The sequence below is a fragment of the Phodopus roborovskii genome, unplaced genomic scaffold (assembly GCF_943737965.1).
Source record: "Phodopus roborovskii unplaced genomic scaffold, PHOROB, whole genome shotgun sequence".
NCBI lineage: Eukaryota > Metazoa > Chordata > Mammalia > Rodentia > Cricetidae > Phodopus > Phodopus roborovskii.
The window spans coordinates 28,080,467-28,099,698 of record NW_026126418.1 but is presented as its reverse complement, the minus strand read 5'-3'; the positions used below and the strand labels follow the sequence as shown (position 1 = coordinate 28,099,698).

The 19,232-nt window shown below is 44.3% G+C and overlaps 1 protein-coding gene across 1 annotated transcript in view; it reads right to left on the bottom strand.

The window, feature by feature from the left end:
• The window catches only part of Ttn (titin), a 271,496-nt gene that overhangs the window by 32,168 nt on the left and 220,096 nt on the right, over positions 1 to 19,232 (bottom strand). The window contains exons 275-279 of the mRNA XM_051184409.1: positions 19,006 to 19,203; positions 18,619 to 18,915; positions 17,946 to 18,533; positions 17,542 to 17,844; positions 319 to 17,424 (exon numbers count right to left, since the gene is read on the bottom strand). Of these exons, the coding sequence (XP_051040366.1) occupies positions 319 to 17,424; positions 17,542 to 17,844; positions 17,946 to 18,533; positions 18,619 to 18,915; positions 19,006 to 19,203 (18,492 nt within the window). The remainder of the gene's footprint in view (positions 1 to 318; positions 17,425 to 17,541; positions 17,845 to 17,945; positions 18,534 to 18,618; positions 18,916 to 19,005; positions 19,204 to 19,232) is intronic.

The window sequence follows — 19,232 nt, the reverse complement described above, 5'->3', positions numbered from 1 at the left end:
TATATATATATATATATATATATATAATGTTCCTTTCAGAGGAAGACCAATACCCAACGTCTCCTGGGTGTGTGTGTGTGTGTGTGTGTGTGTGTGTGTGTGTGTGTGTATGTATAGTGTAGCTAGATTTGATTATCCTTAAAATCAACAAATCTTATATTAATTTTCCAGCTATATCAACTAGTAGAGGCTTGTTTTGTACTATGGCATAAATAGTTTGGGGCTGTGAACTAAAACTCTTTAAGACTAAATGTAACTAATTAGAATGCTTCACATTATTCTAGCAAAATATGTACATATTTCATTCTTAATGTGTACCTGTTATTTTGACGCCTTCTTTTGTTTCAGCTGGCATACCAACACCGAACTCATTTTCTCCAGACACTCTGAAGTAGTAAATAGCTCCTTCTTGTAAACTGGTTACTTTGTATGAGAGGCGGTTGCAGTTGTTAGTGACAGACACCCACGCCTTCTTGCTGGCCTCACGTTTTTCTATGTGGTAATTCTTCACCGGTGCTCCGCCATCATTTTCAGGAACATCCCAGGACAGCATAGCAGTCTCCTTGGTTACTTCACGTACCATAATATTGGCTGGAGGACCTGGGGAATCTAAAACTTTGACAATGAAGGTCATAGAAGCAGCACTCAAAACGTTCTGAATTGTTAGGGTGTATTTTCCAGAATCGTTTCTGCTGGCACTTTCAATAGTAAGAGATGTACGAGAATCTGTGGAATCTATGTATGCTCTAGTGCGGAGGTCAGTGTCAGGCTTACTCCAGGAGACGTTGGGTATTGGTCTTCCTCTGAAAGGAACAGTCATGGTAAACGAGGAGCCAGCCTTGACAATCAAAGTCTTCCTCATTTCACTGTCAACATCAAATACAGGTTCTTCTTCTCTTTCTTTTGCTACCTGTGGGTCGGAGCTATCACTGGGGTCACTGGCACCAACCTTATTGACAGACCTTACTCTGAAAACATATTCAGCTCCTGTTGTTAGCCCACTCATTGTGTATTCTGTGCCTCTGAAGCTCTGAATGGCAGCTTTCCAATCAGTTTCGTCAGACATTTTGTATTCTACCGTATATCCAGTTATTGGAGCCCCGCCATCAAACAAAGGCTTAACCCAACCGATGGTGATAGTTGTCTTGCTTGAGTCTACAATTTTGGGTTTGGATGGAGGAGATGGCAGGAACACTGGATCTTCTGCTCGAACTAAGGGAGACGTTTCACTTGGGAGACTTAGGCCAGCAGCGTTTTCTGCAAAAACCCGGTACTCATATTCACATCCTTCCCGGAGTCCTGTTGACTTCACTCTCAGATCATAAACTGGTTTTTTATTCACACGCATCCACCGTAGGCTGTTTTTCTCACGTCTTTCAATTATGTATCCAGAGATGTCACTGCCTCCATCGGTCTCAGGTCTTGACCAGCAAAGTGTCATGGAATCTTTGGTCACAGATGTGATTTCCAAAGATGTGGGTGGGCTAGGAATGGTGAATGGATCTAGTGCCTTCACAGGCACACTTTCTAGGGGCTCCCCAACACCATATTTATTAACCCCAGTTACTCTAAAGATGTATTCGTTGCCTTTGAGTAGCTTGGTCACCTTACAAGATGTTGTCCTCAACTCTGCTTCACATATTGTCCATGCGAGGCGGCTTGTTTCACGCTTTTCTACAATGTAGTAGTCGATATCTGCGCCACCATCTTCTTGGGGACGTCCCCAGGACAGAGAGCACTTCTCAGCAGTGAGGCCAGTTATTTCAAGTGGTCCTGCTGGTGGGCCAGGCTTATCAAGCACTTTACAGTTAACTGCCATTGTCCTTGTCCCTGCAACGTTCTTCAGTGTAAGTACATACTGTCCAGTGTCTCGTCTTACACAGTCTTTAACTGTTAATGTGGTATTATAGTCTGTTGAGACAATTTCTGTTTTTGCCCTTTCTTCAATTTCTACCCCATCTTTGGCCCAGGAAATTATTGGCAGAGGTCGCCCCGCAATGTCTGCATTTATCTTAAGGACTTCTCCAGCTTTGACAACAATGACATCTCGGAATTTGACATCCATCATAATTCTTGGTGCCTCAACATCATCTTTCACTGTAATAGGTCCAGTGGATTCAGATGGTTCACTAACTGAGTCAGCAGCATTTCTTGCAAAAACCCGGAATTCATAACGCTGGTCTTCAGTGAGCTCAGTTACTTCAAAGTATGTTTCCTGTACATTAGTGAAGTTGCATTTCAGCCACCTGCCATCAGGCAGTTCTCTGCGTTCAACAATGTATCCAGTGATCTTAGCTCCACCATCATAACGTGGTTTAGACCACTTAAGTGACACTGATTTTCTTGTGATATTGGTGACTTCAGGTTGTCCAGGAGGGTCACAAGGATCTCTTGCAGGGACTGGTTCACATGCTTTACTGCATTTGCCAATTCCAGCAATATTCTCAGCATATACACGGTACTCGTACATCAATCCCTCATCAAGACCAGAGACCTTCATTTGAGTATCTGCAATGAGCACTTTGTTTGCCTTTGACCAGAGAATGCTGCTTCTTTCTTTGTATTCAAGGTGATAGCCAATGACTTGGCTTCCTCCATCATTTACTGGCACCTGCCAGCTTACAACCATGGTAGATTTTGTGGCATGCACAACTTTAGGAGTACCAGGAGGTCCTGGGGGGCTGAATGGATACTCAGCAACAACAGCTGAGGATTCGCTGTAGGAACTCTTTCCATAGCGATTCTCTGCACAAACACGGAACTGATACTCACTTCCTGTTGTCAAACGGACTATTTTAATGGATGTTCTTGCCACTGCTTGTGAAACTACCTGCCATGTTGTAGAAGTGGTTTCCCTCTTCTCAACAATGTAGTTGCTAATTTGGCAGCCACCATCATATTCTGGAGGATTCCAAGAAATGGACACATTGTCACAGCTAACTTCATCAATGTGTATTGGTCCTGGAGGTCCTGGCCTGTCAAGGACAATGACAGTAATAGGAACTGTTATGGATCCAGCAGTATTAGAAACACACAATTCATAAGTTCCAACATCTTCTCTTGAAGCTTCTTTAATAGATAGCGTTGTTACAGTCTTTGTGGAAGACACGTTGACTCTAGTTGTTTCTCTAAGAACCTGATCATCTTTTTTCCAGGTCACAGTAGCTTGAGGTCTTCCTTTGAATGGGATATCAATTTTGAGTTGGTCCTTAGCCTTAACATTGAAAGTATTGAAAGGAAGCTCAACCGAAGGCTTTATTTCAATGTCTTTTGCAATGACTGGCACTCCAAGCTGTCTTGGGTCGCTTCTTCCTTTTTCATTAACTGCGGCTACCCTGAAGGCATATTCTTCTCCTGCAGTTAGGCCAGATATGGTGGCTTCCAATGTCTTCACTTGTGTACATGTGCTCCACTTCTCACTGCCTTTTGTCTGCATTTCGACGACATAACCAGTGATTTTGCTGCCACCATCGCTTTCTGGTTTCTCCCACTTGATTGTAGCTGTATTACGGGTCACATCTACGAGGGTCACCCTTCCGGGGGGAAGTGGTGGTTCAGAAACTTTAACAGGTTCTGTTGTTTCAGCTGGTAAACCAATCCCATATTCATTGGATGCCAGGACTCGGAAGTAGTAAGAACACCCTTCTTGTAGATTTTCAATTTTGAAAGTGTTCTTAGTGCAGTTGTTTGTAATGGTAGCATAAGCCTTTCTCGTAGTTTCTCGTTTCTCAACAATATAATTTGTGATCTTTGCTCCTCCATCAATAAGTGGTGGCTCCCAGGACAGTGTCACTGAGTCTTTCTTCACTTCTCTCACAGTTAGATTCACAGGTGCACTTGGTGAGTCAAGAACTCTGACATTGACAAAAGCCGTCTTGGAGCCACTGTTGTTTTCTAGGGTGAGGTTGTATCTCCCGCTGTCAAATCTGGTCACATTGTCAATCACCAGCATTGTATATGAACTCGTCACCTCGATCTGGGCCCTCTCTGTGAGAATGCCTTCAGCTTTTTCCCATTTCACTTCAGGTTCTGGTCGGCCTTTGATAGTGACAAATAAGCGCAGAGTGGCACTTGCACGAAGGGTGACCACCTTTCTGAGATCAGCATCAAGTTCTATTTCTGGCGGTTCTGCCCTCTCCTGAGCAACAACAGAGCCAGGGATAGTGGCGGGTTCACCTACACCTTCGGTATTGAAAGCGCAGATACGGAAGTTGTATTCGGTGTTCTCTTTGAGCTTGGTCACTGTGAACTGCTTCCCTTGCAATCCTGATGGTGGAGTACAGGTAGTCCATTCATCCGCAGCAGCTTCCTTGAGCTCAATCACATAGCCTCTAACAGGTGCACCACCATCATAAATTGGCTTATTCCATGCTAAGGAGACAGAAGATCTTGAGGTATCTGTCACTTTGGGGTTACTTGGTGGACCGGGAGGATACAAGGCATCACATGCCCGGTAGAAAACAGATGGCTCACTGGGTTCCCCAACGCCAGCTGCATTCTCAGCGGCAACTCTGAATTCATAGGAATGGCCTTCTGTGAGGCCAGTTACCCTGAAGCGAAGATCTGTTAATGTTTTCTTGTTGCATTTGGTCCATCTTATTCCCTCCTTATCTCGCTTTTCAAGAATGTACCCCTCAATTTCAGCACCTCCATCATCCACTGGCCGTGTCCATGTTAGTACCATGGAGTCTTTGGTGATAGCTGAGGCCTCTGGTGTTGAAGGAGGGCCTGGAAGCTTATAAGGATTACAGGCTATCACAGGCTCAGATTCCAGGGGCTCTCCAATTCCATATTTATTCACTGCCATAACCCGGAAAATATACTCATTCCCAGGAAGTAATTTAGTGACTTTGTAGTTAAGGGCCTGTACCTCAGTTGAAACCTGGGTCCAGGAGAGTCTGCTTGTTTCTCTCTTTTCAATGATATAATGTGAAATACTAGCACCACCATCTTGCAAAGGTGGGTTCCATGCCAGGTAACACTTTTCGGCTGTGACTCCAGTGACTTTAAGAGGTCCTTCAGGAGGCCCTGGCCTATCCAGCACCTTTACGGTGATAGGTATAGTCTTGGTGCCACCTACATTGCTGAGCTTCAAGGTGTACTGCCCTCCATCAGTACGGATGCAGTCTTTGACAACAAGGGTCGTTTTCTGGAGAGTAGATTTAATTTCCATCCGAGCAGCTGTTTCTTCAAGTTCATTCCCATCTTTTGACCAAACTATATCAGGTATAGGTTTGCCACGGATATCAGCTTCAAGAACAAAGGTCTCTCCAGCATGGACAATGATGACATCTCTATATTTTGGATCCATTGAGGCATTTGGTGCATCAATTTCATCCCTTGCAGTGATGGCACCACTGCTTTCAGACGGCTCACTAAAGTTGCCAGCCGCATTTCTTGCAATTACTCTAAATTCATATCTCTGGTCTTCTACAAGCCCAGTCACTGTAAATTCAGTTTCCACAACATTGGTGAAGCTGGCTTTCATCCATCGGCCCTCAGGTAGGTCTTTCTTTTCTACAACATAACCAGTTATCTTGCTGCCACCATCATAAGCAGGTTTCTTCCATTTGAGTGTGACACTATTTCTTGTGATAACAATGGCTTCAGGACGGCCAGGTGGATCGCATGGGTCACGTGCAACATAGCACTCTGACACTTTGCTAGGCTTGCCGATGCCCACGATGTTCTCAGCAGAAACTCGGAACTCATATTCAAGTCCTTCATCAAGGCCAGTGGTTTTGAATTTGGTGTCTTGGATGGGGATCTTATTCAACTTGACCCACAGAATGCTATTCTTTTCTTTCTGTTCAAGATGGTAGCCGATAACTCTGCTGCCTCCATCATTAACTGGCTCATGCCATTGTACAAGCATTTGATCTTTTGAGACAGATGTCACAAAAGGGGTTCCAGGAGGTCCAGGTTCTTTAAATGGATACTGTACAACAACTGGTTTAGAATCTAAGGGAGCACTCTTTCCATACCTGTTCTCAGCAAAAATCCTAAACTGGTATTCAGTGCCTGTTTTCAGCTTGCCTATTTTAATGGTGGTTCTGGCAACTGTTGCTGACACCATCTGCCAGTTGGTGGTGGTGGTATCTCGCTTCTCTACAATGTAGTTGCTTATTTGGCACCCGCCAGTATAGGCTGGAGGTTCCCAAGATATGACCACAAAGTCTGCACTAACTTCATCAAATTTCACTGGTCCTACTGGAGGGCCAGGCTTTTCCAAAACAACGATGCTGAGGTTTTCTGTTGCTGTGCCTGCACTGTTTGTTGCTGTGACACTGTATTTTCCAAAGTCATCTTTGCTACTTTCTTTAATGTGTAAAATAGTTGAAGTAGCTGTTTCTTCAACATTTACTCTTGTGGTCTGTTTAAGAGGCTCACCATCTTTGACCCAAGAAATTTTTGGTCTTGGTCGACCTATGACTGGAATTTCTATTTTCAGATCTTCTCCTGCTTGGACACTGTATGTATTAAATGGCAGCTTAAAACTAGGCTGTATAGTCAAGTCCTTGGCTATGACGGGAACGCCAAGCACTCTTGGGTCACTTTTTCCTTTCTCATTGTAAGCTTTGACACGAAACTGATATTCTTGTCCGGAGCTTAGACCAGTAACAACTGCATTACAGACTTTGGATTCAGCCACTGTGCTCCATTTTTCCGTTCCTTTGGGCTGCATTTCAACCACATACCCCAGGATTCTGCTACCACCATCATGTTCAGGTTTCTCCCACATAAGTGATGCGCTGGTTTGGGACACATCAGTGAGTGTTACCTTTCCTGGTGGGGAAGGGGGTTCAGAAGCCTTCACAGCATCAGAGGTTTCTGCAGGAACACCAACTCCAAATTCATTCTCAGCCATGACTCTGAAGTAATAGATGGCTCCTTCGGTCAGATTCTCGACTTTAAAGCTTGTTTTATTGCATTTACTACTCACATTAGCATAGGCTTTTCGGGTTGACTCTCGTTTGTCAATTACATAGTTCTTGACCTTTGCCCCACCATCAATGAGAGGCGGTTCCCATACCAGAAGCACAGAGTCTTTTCTCACTTCTTTGACAGCTAAATTCTGTGGGGGCCCTGGGGTGTCAAGTACTTTCACAGTCACAAAAGCTGACTTTGACCCGCTGCTGTTCTCCAACTTGAGAATGTATTTCCCAGCATCATTTCTGTCACAGTTATCTATTGAGAGCTGGGTGAAGTTAATCCCCTTCTCAATTTGGACTTTATCTGTGAATTCACCTTCCTCTTTAGACCAAGTGATCTCAGGTATTGGACGGCCTTTGAAAGGAATGTGGATTCTGGCAGATCCACCAGCTCTTACAACAATTCCTTTCCTTAACTCAGAGTCAAGGTCAAGTTCAGGCGCTTCAAGTTTATCTTCCGGTTTCACAGTACCAGGAACCGAGGCAGCCTCACCTAAACCAACTTTGTTGAGGGCACAAACTCGTATTTTATATTCTTGGTGTTCAGTGAGTTTGGAAATTTCAAATCGAGTGACTCTCAGGCCGGTCTGTGGAGTAACTATTTGCCATTCTTCTTCATCTGCTTTACAGATTTCTACGATGTAGCCCAGGATCTCACTGCCACCATCGTAGATAGGTTTGCTCCAGGCAAGTGTAATTGAATTTTTAGTGGTATCTATAATGTGTGCGTTGGTGGGTGGGCCAGGTTTGAACACTGGATCACAAGCCTTATAGTAAATGGTAGCTGGACTTGGTTCTCCAACTCCAGCTGCATTTTCTGCAGAGACTCGGAATTCATATTCATGATCTTCTGTTAACCCTGTTACCCTGAGCCGCAAATCTGTAATGCGGCGTTTGTTGCATTTTATCCACCGAATGCCACTTCTGTCCCTTTTCTCCACAATATAACCAATAATCTCACTCCCACCATCACTGTCTGGCCGATTCCAACAGACAGTCATAGAGTCCTTGGCAATGTTTGTGACTTCCAAGCTCTTTGGTGGTCCAGGAAGCACAAATGGATTTTTCATTAGCACTGGTGCAGATTCCAAAGGCTCTCCAACACCATACTTGTTGACAGCCATTATTCGGAAAATATATTCATTCCCCTCTAAGAGCTTGGTAACTTTCAGAGAGTTAGTCACAACTTCTGAAGCAACTACAGTCCATGCGAGTCGACTAGTTTCTCTCTTCTCAACGACATAGTGAGAAATGTCACTGCCACCATCTTGAAGTGGTGGAGACCATGCCAAAGTGCATTTTTCACATGTGACTCCAGTCACCTGAACTGGCCCTTCTGGAGGTCCTGGTCTATCTAGCACTTTCACGTTTACTGGGAATGACTTAGAACCGGCAACATTTGAGGCTCTCAAAATATACTGTCCACCGTCAATTCGAATGGCATCTTTTACAATAAGTAAAGCTTTGAAATCTGTGTTCTTTATTTCACATCTAGCAGATTCTTCAATTTCCTTATCTCCTCTTAACCACTCAATTGTGGGTAGGGGCTTGCCATGGACATCCGCCTCAAGTCTGAATGTTTCTCCAGCATTTACCACTATCGTGTCTCTGAACTTTGGATCCATTGAAATCCGTGGGAGTTCAACCTCATCCTTGGCAGTTATTGGTCCAGTGCTGTCGGAGGGCTTACTTATTGCCCCAGCTGCATTCTTTGCAATGACTCTGAATTCATATCTTTGATCTTCAGTAAGTCCTGACACCGTGAATTGAGTTTCAATGACATTTGTAAAACTGGCTTTCATCCAGCGACCCTCAGGTAGATCACGTTTCTCTACGATGTAACCTGTAATCATACTTCCGCCATCATACACTGGTTTGGTCCACTGTAAGGTGATTTCATTTCTCTTAACTATTATTGCTTCTGGGGTCCCTGGTGGGTCACAGGGGTCTCGGGCTACATAGCATTCAGAATTCTTGCTTGCCTTGCCTACACCAACAATATTTTCAGCATAAACTCTAAATTCATACTCAATGCCTTCTTCAAGGTTCAGTGCTTTAAACTGGGTGTCATGAATAATAGTTTTGTTGACTTTTGTCCACAAAATACTATTCCTTTCCTTTCTCTCAAGGTGGTAACCTATTACTGGGCTTCCACCATTAATGATTGGTTCGTGCCATTGTACGACCATAGAGTCTTTGGAGATGGCTGTGACAAATGGTGTTCCTGGAGGGCCTGGTTCTTTGTAGGGATATTGAGCTACAATTGGTTCAGACTCTAAAGCAAAGCTTTGTCCGTATCGGTTTTCAGCAAATATTCTGAATTGGTATTCGGTACCAGTTTTCAGTTTGGTCACTTTGAGTGTAGTCCTGGCAACAGTAGCAGAGACGACATCCCATACTGTGGTGGTTGTATCTCTTTTCTGAACAATGTAATTGGTTATTTGGCAACCCCCTGTGTATAAGGGAGGGTTCCAGGATAATGTAATACTCTCAGCACTGACTTCATCAAATTTAACAGGCCCCTTTGGAGGATCTGGTTTATCTAGAGTTATAATTTCAATGGCTGCTGTTTTCTGACCAACAACATTGGCAACTGTGATTCCGTACTGCCCACCATCATCCTTATGAGTTTCTTTAATACTGAGTGTGGTGAGGTCAAGAGAGTCAGTAACATTGATTCTTGTGGTCTGCTTCAGTGGCACTCCATCTTTAGTCCAGGAAATGGTTGGTTTAGGACGTCCAGAAATTGGTACTTCTATTTTCAAATCTTGGCCAACCTGTACGCTGTAACTGCTGAATGCTGGTCTTACATCTGGCTCAATGACCAGATCTTTGGCAACTATTGGAACTGCAAGGGATCTAGGGTCACTCCTTCCTTTTTCATTTACAGCAACAACCCTAAAAAGGTATTCTTCTCCCTGAGTTAGGTTGGTGATAACCGCTTCAAGGGACTTGACCCTAGCACACTCTGACCACTTATCAGTGTTTTTAGCTTGCATTTCTACAATGTACTGAATGATTTTACTGCCACCATCATGTTCAGGCTTCGTCCAACTCAAAGAGACACTGTTTCTGGTGACATCGTCCACAGTTATTTTCCCTGGGGGTTGTGGGACTTCTGCAACCTTGATGGGATCTGCAGTGCGGGCGGGAAGGCCAATACCATATTCGTTCTCGGCTGTGACTCTGAAGTAGTAACTGCAACCTTCTTGAAGTTGTTCAATTTTCCAAGAATTCTTATGGCAGTTTGTTACAACGGCAGCATATGATTTCCTTGTGGCTTCACGTTTCTCAACAATGTAATTTTTAATTTTCGAACCTCCATCCAACAAAGGAGGTTCCCATGAAATTGATACCGAGTCTTTGGTGATTTCTGTGACTTTCAGGTTAACAGGAGGGCTTGGTGTGTCCAGAACCCTAACAGTCACAAAGGCAGATTTTGTTCCACTGCTGTTTTCTAATGTGAGAGTGTATTTTCCACTATCATATCGATTGACATTATCAAGAACAAGAGAGGTGAAGCTGCTCGTGACATCAATTATAGCTGCATCTCGGATTTCACCATCTACCTTCCCCCACTTAACTTCTGGTGTAGGACGACCTTTTATAGGAACAAACAACCTTAAGGAGCCACCTGCCCTTATATTAATGACTTTCCTTAGTTCAAGGTCAAGATCTACATCAGGTGCTTCAAGCTTTTCTTCAACCAACACAGGTCCAGGGACGTCAGCATGCTCCCCAACTCCAGCTTTATTAATGGCACAGATCCGGAAGTTGTATTCATGCTTTTCCAGCAGCTTCTCTACTTCTAGATTTGTTTTATTGATTCCAGTTGGTGGTGTACACATTGTCCATTCACCAACACTCACATCACACTTTTCAACAATGTATCCTTGGATTTCACAGCCACCGTCATATATAGGTTTGCTCCAAGAAAGGAAAACTGAAGATCTGGTAACATCCATGACTTTGGGGTTGTTTGGAGGGCCTGGCTTATAAATGGGGTCACAAGCCTTTTGGTAAGCAGAAGGAGGGCTTGGTTCACTAAGCCCAGCAGCATTTTCAGCTGAGACTCTGAATTCATAATTGTGATTTTCTATGAGTCCAGTTACTCTCAAGCGTAGTTCTCCAATGAGATGCTTGTGGCATCTTGTCCATCTTATGCCTTCTTTGTCCCGTTTCTCTAGAACATATCCTAGAATTTCACTGCCACCATCAGATGCTGGCCTTTCCCATACTACAATCATCGAATCTTTGGTCACAGTTGTAACTTCTGGAGCTTTGGGTGCATCTGGGACTACAAATGGATTCTTGGCAATTAATGGCTCAGATTCAAGAGGTTCACCAACACCGTATTTGTTCACAGCCATTATGCGGAATATGTATTCATTGCCTTCTAGAAGCTTTGTAACTTTGCAGCTGAGAGTTTGCACATTGGCATCAACCAGAGTCCAGACTAGGCGGCTGGTTTCTCGCCTTTCCACAATGTAATTTGTGATATCACTCCCACCATCCTGAAGTGGGGGTTTCCACGCTAGTGTACATTTTTCCGCTGTAACCCCTGATATAGCCACAGGTCCCTCAGGTGGGCCCGGTCTATCAAGAACTTTGATGTTGACAGTAACTGATCTCTCTCCCGCAACGTTTTTGGCCTTTAGGATGTAATTGCCACTGTCAACACGTATTGCATCTTTGACACTGAGACTGGTGGCAAAGTCGGTGCTCTTTATTTCTAACCGAGCGGTGCTTGAAAGTTCCTGCTCACCTTTTACCCACTGAGTCGTTGGTATTGGTTTGCCATATATATCTGCATCAACTCTGAATGACTCACCAGCATGAACCACAACTGTGTCTTTGTATTTGGGGTCCATGCTTATTCTGGGTGGCTCTACCTCATCTCTTGCGGTTATTGCCCCAGTGCTTTCTGAGGGCTCACTGAACACTCCTGCAGCATTTCGAGCTATAACCCTGAATTCGTATCTGTGATCTTCAATTAGGCCAGTTACCTCAAATTGGGTGTCGATGATATTTGTAAAACTGGCTTTCATCCAGCGGCCATCAGGTAATTCTTTCTTCTCAACAACATAACCAGTGATCTTGCTCCCACCATCATAGGTGGGTTTCTTCCACTGGAGAGTCACAGAATTCCTCGTGACAATGATTGCCTCTGGCCGTCCTGGTGGATCACATGGGTCACGAGCTACGTAACATTCTGATGGTTTACTTGGCTTGCCAATGCCTACAATGTTCTCTGCAGACACTCTGAATTCATATTCAATGCCTTCTTCAAGGCCAGTGGTCTTGAACTTGGTTTGAGGAATAGGTGTTTTATTTAGCTTGACCCAGAGGATGCTGTTTCTTTCCTTGCGCTCCAGATGATAGCCAATGACTCTGCTCCCGCCATCACTGACTGGCTCGTGCCACTGTACCTCCATGCTGTCTTTGGAGGCAAGCGTGACGAATGGCGTGCCAGGTGGACCTGGCACTTTGAATGGGTACTGGGCAATAACAGGCTCTGAATTGAGATAGGTACTCTTCCCATATCTATTTTCAGCAGCAATTCTGAACTGATATTCACACCCAGTCTTGAGTCTGCAGGCCTTTATGGTTGTTCTTGCTACAGTAGCTGATACAATTTGCCAGGTGGTGGTGGATGTGTCCCGTTTCTCTACAATGTAATTATTGATAGAACTTCCTCCATCATACTTGGGTGGTCCCCAGGAAAGAGTAACACTGTCTGCTGTCACTTCATCCATTTTCACTGGTCCAGTTGGAGGCCCTGGTTTGTCAAGAACAATAACATTAAGGGTTTCGGTTGCTTCACCTGCTGAGTTAGTCAGTTTAACTGTGTAATGGCCAACATCTTCTCGGCAGGCTTCCTTTATCGTCAGTAGGGAATTGTTCTCTGTGCTCTCCGCATTTACTCTAGTTGTTTGCTTCAGTGGCACTTCATCTTTATGCCAGGTGACAGCTGGTGTTGGGCGTCCAATGAATGGTACATCGATTTTCAGGTCTTCACCTGCCAGTACAGTGAAAGTATTGAAGAGGAGTTTGAAGGCGGGTGGAATAACAAGGTCTTTAGCAATCACTGGGACGCTCAATTGTCTGGGATCACTGATTCCCTTTTCATTCTGAGCTGAAACACGGAAAGAGTATTCTTCACCCTGGATCAATCCAGTGATGGTAGCTTCGGTGACTTTCACTGTGGCACACGTGGCCCATTTGTCACTGCCTTTGCTCTGCATCTCTACAATGTAGCCAAGGATTCGGCTACCTCCATCATGTTCTGGCTTCTCCCAAGAGAGAGAGACACTGTTTCGTGTAACGTCCATCAAAGTTATTTTCCCTGGAGGAAGAGGTCGTTCTGATGCTTTCACAGACTCTGCGGTTTCGGCAGGCAGTCCGATGCCATATTCATTTTCAGCAAGAACCCGGAAATAGTAACTGCAGCCCTCTTGAAGCTGGTCTACTTTCCAGGAAGTCTTATGGCAATTTGTTGCCACAGTTGAATATGCCTTTCTTGTGGATTCTCGCTTCTCAACAATGTAGTTCTTTATTTTTGAGCCTCCATCCAGGAGAGGAGGCTCCCATGTCAATGTAACAGATGTCTTTGTGACCTCCTTTATCTTTAGATTCTGTGGAGGGCCTGGTGTATCTAGCACTCTAACGTTGACAAATGCAGACTTGCTGCCTGAGCTGTTTTCCACAGTTAGTATGTACTTGCCACTGTCGAATCTGTTAACATTTCCAACAATCAGCAGGGTATAAGAGCTTGTGGATTCAATGCTCGCTTTATCCAAAGATTCTCCATGCTCTCTGGCCCACTTGATCTCAGGAGCTGGTCTTCCTTTGATGGGAACAAAGAGTCTCAGGGTGCAACAAGCTCTTATGGTAACAACTTTGCGTAGGTCAGCATCCAGTTCGATCTCTGGGGGTAGCATTCTTTCTTCTGCCTTTGGAGTTCCAGGAACCAGGGCTGGTTCCCCAAGTCCCTCAGAATTCATGGCATAGATACGGATTTTATATTCCTGATTCTCTATGAGGTTGGTGATGGTATAGGAAGTTGCTTTGAGCCCAGCTGGGGGAGTGACAACCTGCCATTCATCTTCTTCAGGCAGGGCAATCTCAACCATATACCCAGTGATTTCTGAACCTCCATCATAGATAGGTTTATTCCATGCAATTGAAATGGAGGACCTGCTTGAATCAAGGACACGTGGGTTACCTGGTGGGCCAGGTTTAAACACAGTGTCACAAGCTTTATAAAATGGGCTGGTAGCACTTGGTGCACTAATTCCAGCTGCATTTTCTGCCATAACTCTGAACTCATATTCATGTCCTTCTGTCAGTCCAGACACTTTGTATCTTAAGTCAGTAAGAGTCTTTTTGTTGCATTTTACCCAGCGTTGGCCAGCTTTATCACGCCGTTCCACAATGTAGTTGATGATTTCGCTTCCCCCATCAGACTCAGGATGTCCCCAGCATACAACCATAGAGTCTTTGGTGACAGTTGTGACTTCAGGGTTCTTGGGTGGGTCAGGTGGTCCATATGGAACCACTGCAAGCACAGGTTCTGATTCTAGTGGCTCTCCAACTCCATATTTATTCACAGCCATGACACGGAATATATATTCATTGCCTTTCAGGAGCTTAGTGACCTTCAGCTTTGTTACCTGGACTTCTGTGGCGACGTTTGTCCATGCCAACCTGCTGGTTTCACGTTTCTGTACTATGTAATGATCAATTTTGGCACCTCCATCATCTAGTGGAGGCAACCATGACAACACACACTTTTCTGATGTCACATCAGACACAGCTAAAGGTCCTTCGGGTGGTCCTGGTCTGTCAAGAACTCTGACATTGAAAATGTGTTTGGCAAAGCCACCAGGATTAGTTGCTGTCAGGATGTAAGCCCCACTGTCTGTTCTTGATGAATCTTTGTTTATCAGATGAGTAGAAAAGTCTGCAATTTTCATCTCTAATTTCCCTGTGCCTTCAAGCTCCTTTCCATCTTTAGTCCATTCCATTGTTGGAGGTGGGCGACCGGAAACATCAGCTTCTAGCTTGAATGCTTCACCGGCTTTTAATGTGATCGTATCCTTAAATTTAACATCCACCATTATTCTTGGCGCTTCAAGGTCATCCCTGCATGTGATGGCATCTGATGGCTCAGATGGGGGACTAATGGCACCAGCAGCATTTTTGGCAATCACACGGAACTCATATGCAGCATCTTCAGTTAGGCCGCTGACTGTAAATTCGTTCTCTAAAATGTTGCTGAAGTTGGCCTTCAACCATCGTCCATTAGGAAGGTCCCTCTTTTCAACCACGTAGCTAGTGATTTTAAACCCTCCAGTATATTCAGGCTTAGCCCACTTCAGTGTCACTGTGTGTCTAGTAATGTTTAGAGGTACCGGTTTCCCAGGTGGATCAATGGGATCCAGAGCAAACATTGGTTCAGATGGCTTACTTGGTTTGCTCTTGCCAGCCATGTTTTCTGCAATTACCCGGAACTCATAAGCAATGCCATCTGTAAGCCCAGTTGATTTGAAAATGTTGCCTGGCACTAATGCTTTACTCACAGTCTGCCAGAGAATGCCATTTCGTTCTTTCCTTTCAATGTGATATCCTAAAATGGGGCTTCCACCATCAGAAAGTGGTTCGTGCCAGCTAATTGTCATCGAGTCTTTGGTGACTGCAGTAACCTGAGGGGTGCCAGGAGGCCCAGGCACCTTAAATGGATAGTTAGCAACTACAGATGCAGATGTGATGCCAGGTCCAACTCCATATCTATTTTGTGCTCTTACACGGAATTGGTACTCTACTCCTGTAGTCAGGCGAGTGGCTTTGTAGGTAGTACGGATAACAGTTGTTGCTAACTCTACCCAAGTGGTACTATCTGTCTGTCGCATTTCTACTACATAGTTGCTTATTGGTACACCTCCATCATTTTCTGGTGGCTCCCAAGAGAAGGTTACAAAGTCAGATGACACTTCATCAAATTTTATTGGTCCTGTAGGTGGTCCTGGGATATCATGGACTTGAATGGTGATGACATCACCAACCTCTCCTACAGTGTTCTTTGCTGTTAGTGGATAGGGTCCACTATCACTTCTAACACACTCATTGATATTTAAGATGGTTGAAGTTGCTGTATTTTCAACATTAACTCTCTGTGTCTGTTTAAGAATTTGGTCTCCTTTTTTCCATGTAACTGTGGGCTTTGGTCGACCAAGTACTGGAATTTCAACTTTGATGTTGTCACCCGCTCTGGCTATGACCAGCTTCTGATAGATGCCACGGAGATCCAACTCTGGAAGCATTGTCTGCTCCTTGACGATGACAGGTCTGCTTTCTCTAGGGGCACTTCTTCCTGCACTGTTTACTGCCATCACTTGGAAGGTATACTCCTCTCCTTCAGTTAGATTCCTCACCACATATTCTAATCCTTTCACGGTTGAGATGTGGGTCCACTGGTCAGACCCTTTCCTTTGGGCTTCAATCACATAGCCAGTGATCTTGCTGCCACCATCATGCCTGGGTTTGGGCCATGCCAGGCTGACTGTGCTCTTGGTTATGTCCATAATGTTAAGGCTGTCTGGGGGTAATGGCGCTTCAGAGGCTTTTACAGGCTCTGCAGTTTCTGTTGGTTCGCCAATTCCATATTCATTTTCTGCCATCACTCTGAAGAAGTATTCACAGCCTTCTGTCAAACCGGTTACTTTATATGTACATTTATGGCACTTAGTTGTGACCGTGGAGTACGACTTCCTTGTTGCTTCACGTTTCTCCACAATGTAATTTGTTATACGTGAACCCCCATCTATCAGAGGTAGGTCCCAGTGTAGGGTGACACTGTCCTTTGTGATGTCTGTAGGCCTTAGGTTAAGGACAGGACCTGGTGTGTCTAGGACTCTGACATTGACAAAGCCACTTTTCTTCCCAGCTGGGTTTTCAATGGTCATCACAAATTTACCAGTGTCGTATCTGTTACATTCTGGGATAATGAGAAGAGTAAATGACTCGGTATTTTCGATGTTGGCTCTGTGCTTCAGGTTGATATTATCTTTGGTCCATGTCACTTCAGGGGCAGGGCGACCTTTAATTGGCACAAAGATCCTGATGCTGAGTCCTGCCCTAACCACAAGTGTTCTTCGCAGCTCGGCATCTAGCTCAAAATCAGGAGCCATTTCCTTCTCCACAATTTCAACATTTGGAATCACTGCTGGTTCCCCGACACCTGCATTGTTGATGGCACTGATTCTAAAATTGTACTTTTCTTTAGTTTGAAGATCAGGAACAACAAATTGAGTGATTCTGAGGGCTGTTCCTGTTGTATCTTTTATCCAGGCATCATCTCCTACTTTTTGATGCTCTACCATGTAGCCAGTGATTTCAAGCCCACCATCATAATGGGGCTTGCCCCATGCTAAAGATGCTGATTTCTTGGTAGTATCAGTGACATGTGCATTTGAAGGTGGTCCTGGAGGATCTGAAAAAAAGAAAGTAGGATAAAAATCAAATGTTAACAAGGTTTGCTTTTGATTACTTTATATAAAACATCAGAAGGCTCAAATGAGCAGTGCTGAGAAAGATGATAAATACTAACATGCAGCATCTTTCATCAGGACAGGATTTGAGGCATCACTAGGTGGACCAATCCCTGCTCTGTTTTCTGCACTGACACGGAATTCATAGGTATTTCCTTCTTGCAGTCCAGTTACTTTGCACCTGAGATCAGAAACTGGAGTCTTGGTTGCTCTCACCCACCGCAAGCCTTTCTTTTCCCTCCTTTCAACATGGTACCCTGTGATTTCGCTGCCACCATCATCAACTGGTCTCTTCCAACTGACAGTGGCAGTGTTCTTAGTGACATTTGATATCTCTGGTTTTCCAGGAGGGCCAGGGGGACCTACAAAAGAAGCAGATTTGTGGTAAATTCCTGATTTACTGAACTGTATTGCAAATGTTTCCATGGTAACCACTACCACAGCTACTACGTGCTCTACATACCAAATCTGTCTACCATTTTGACAGGTTCAGACTGAACAGGTTCTCCTTTGCCGTAATGGTTAACTGCTGACACACGGAAAAGGTATTCATTTCCTTGGATGAGCTTGGTTACCACATGCCTGCAAGCCTGAATATCTTCAGAAACCACTGTCCACAAAAGCCGACTGGTTTCTCTCTTTTCAAGAACATAAGCCTTAATTGGTGATCCACCGTCTTCCAAGGGAGGTGTCCATGTAAGTGTTGCTTTTTCAGCAGAAACATTACTGATTTCAATGGGACCTGGGGGACCAGGTACATCAAGGACTGATACCTTTACATGTTCTTCCTTTGTGCCAAAAGGATTGGTAGCAGTAATGGTGTATTCACCAGCATCCTTTCTTGTGGCATACTTGACTGTCAGCATAGAAGATGTTGGGGTTGAAGTTATTTGGGCAATATCTGATGGTCTGATATCTTTTCCTGCCTTGGACCAACTTGACTTTGGAAGGGGTTTGCCAAGAATGCTAATGGCACTTAAAACAATGGTATCCCCTGCTTTGACTGTTAGCCCATCTTTAATTGTGGGATCAAGCACAATGGTTGGTGCCTCTGCAAAGGAAAAAAAATAAGTTCATCAGAAAATGAAGGAGGTTTAATTTTCTGCCCCTTTCACTGGGAAAAACGTGTCACCTACCATACTCATCCTTGCAAATGATGGTTCCTGTGCTCTCTGATGGAGCGCTGATAGCACCTGCTGTATTCTTCGCTCTGATTCTAAATTCATATTTTCCACCTTCAACAAGGTCAGTTACAGTAAAGGCACAGTCTGGAACATTAACATGGTTGGCTTTCATCCAAGACTTAGATGGCAAATCCCTCTTCTCTACTATGTATCCTGTTAATTTATGACCACCATCATATTTGGGTTCTGTCCAGATGAGAGTTACTGAATTTCTTGTTATACTAATAACCTCAGGTTTCCCAGGAGGATCTAAAACAGAAAGGAAAATCCATCAGAAAAACCACCAATTCTTCCTTCATGTAGTGCAATCCCCTAGGCTTTTCTTTATTAATGGCTTACCAATTGGATCAAGTGCCACGACCGGCTCTGATGGCAGGCTTGGCTTGCCTACTCCTGCTAGATTGATAGCCATAACTCGGAATTCATATTCAAGACCTTCAGTTAATCCTGTCACTTTGAAATCTTTCATCCTTATAGGAGTCTTGTTAGCTCTCTTCCATAGAAGGCTATTTCTTTCCTTGAATTCGATATGATACCCTACAAGTGACCATGAAAATATCAATTCA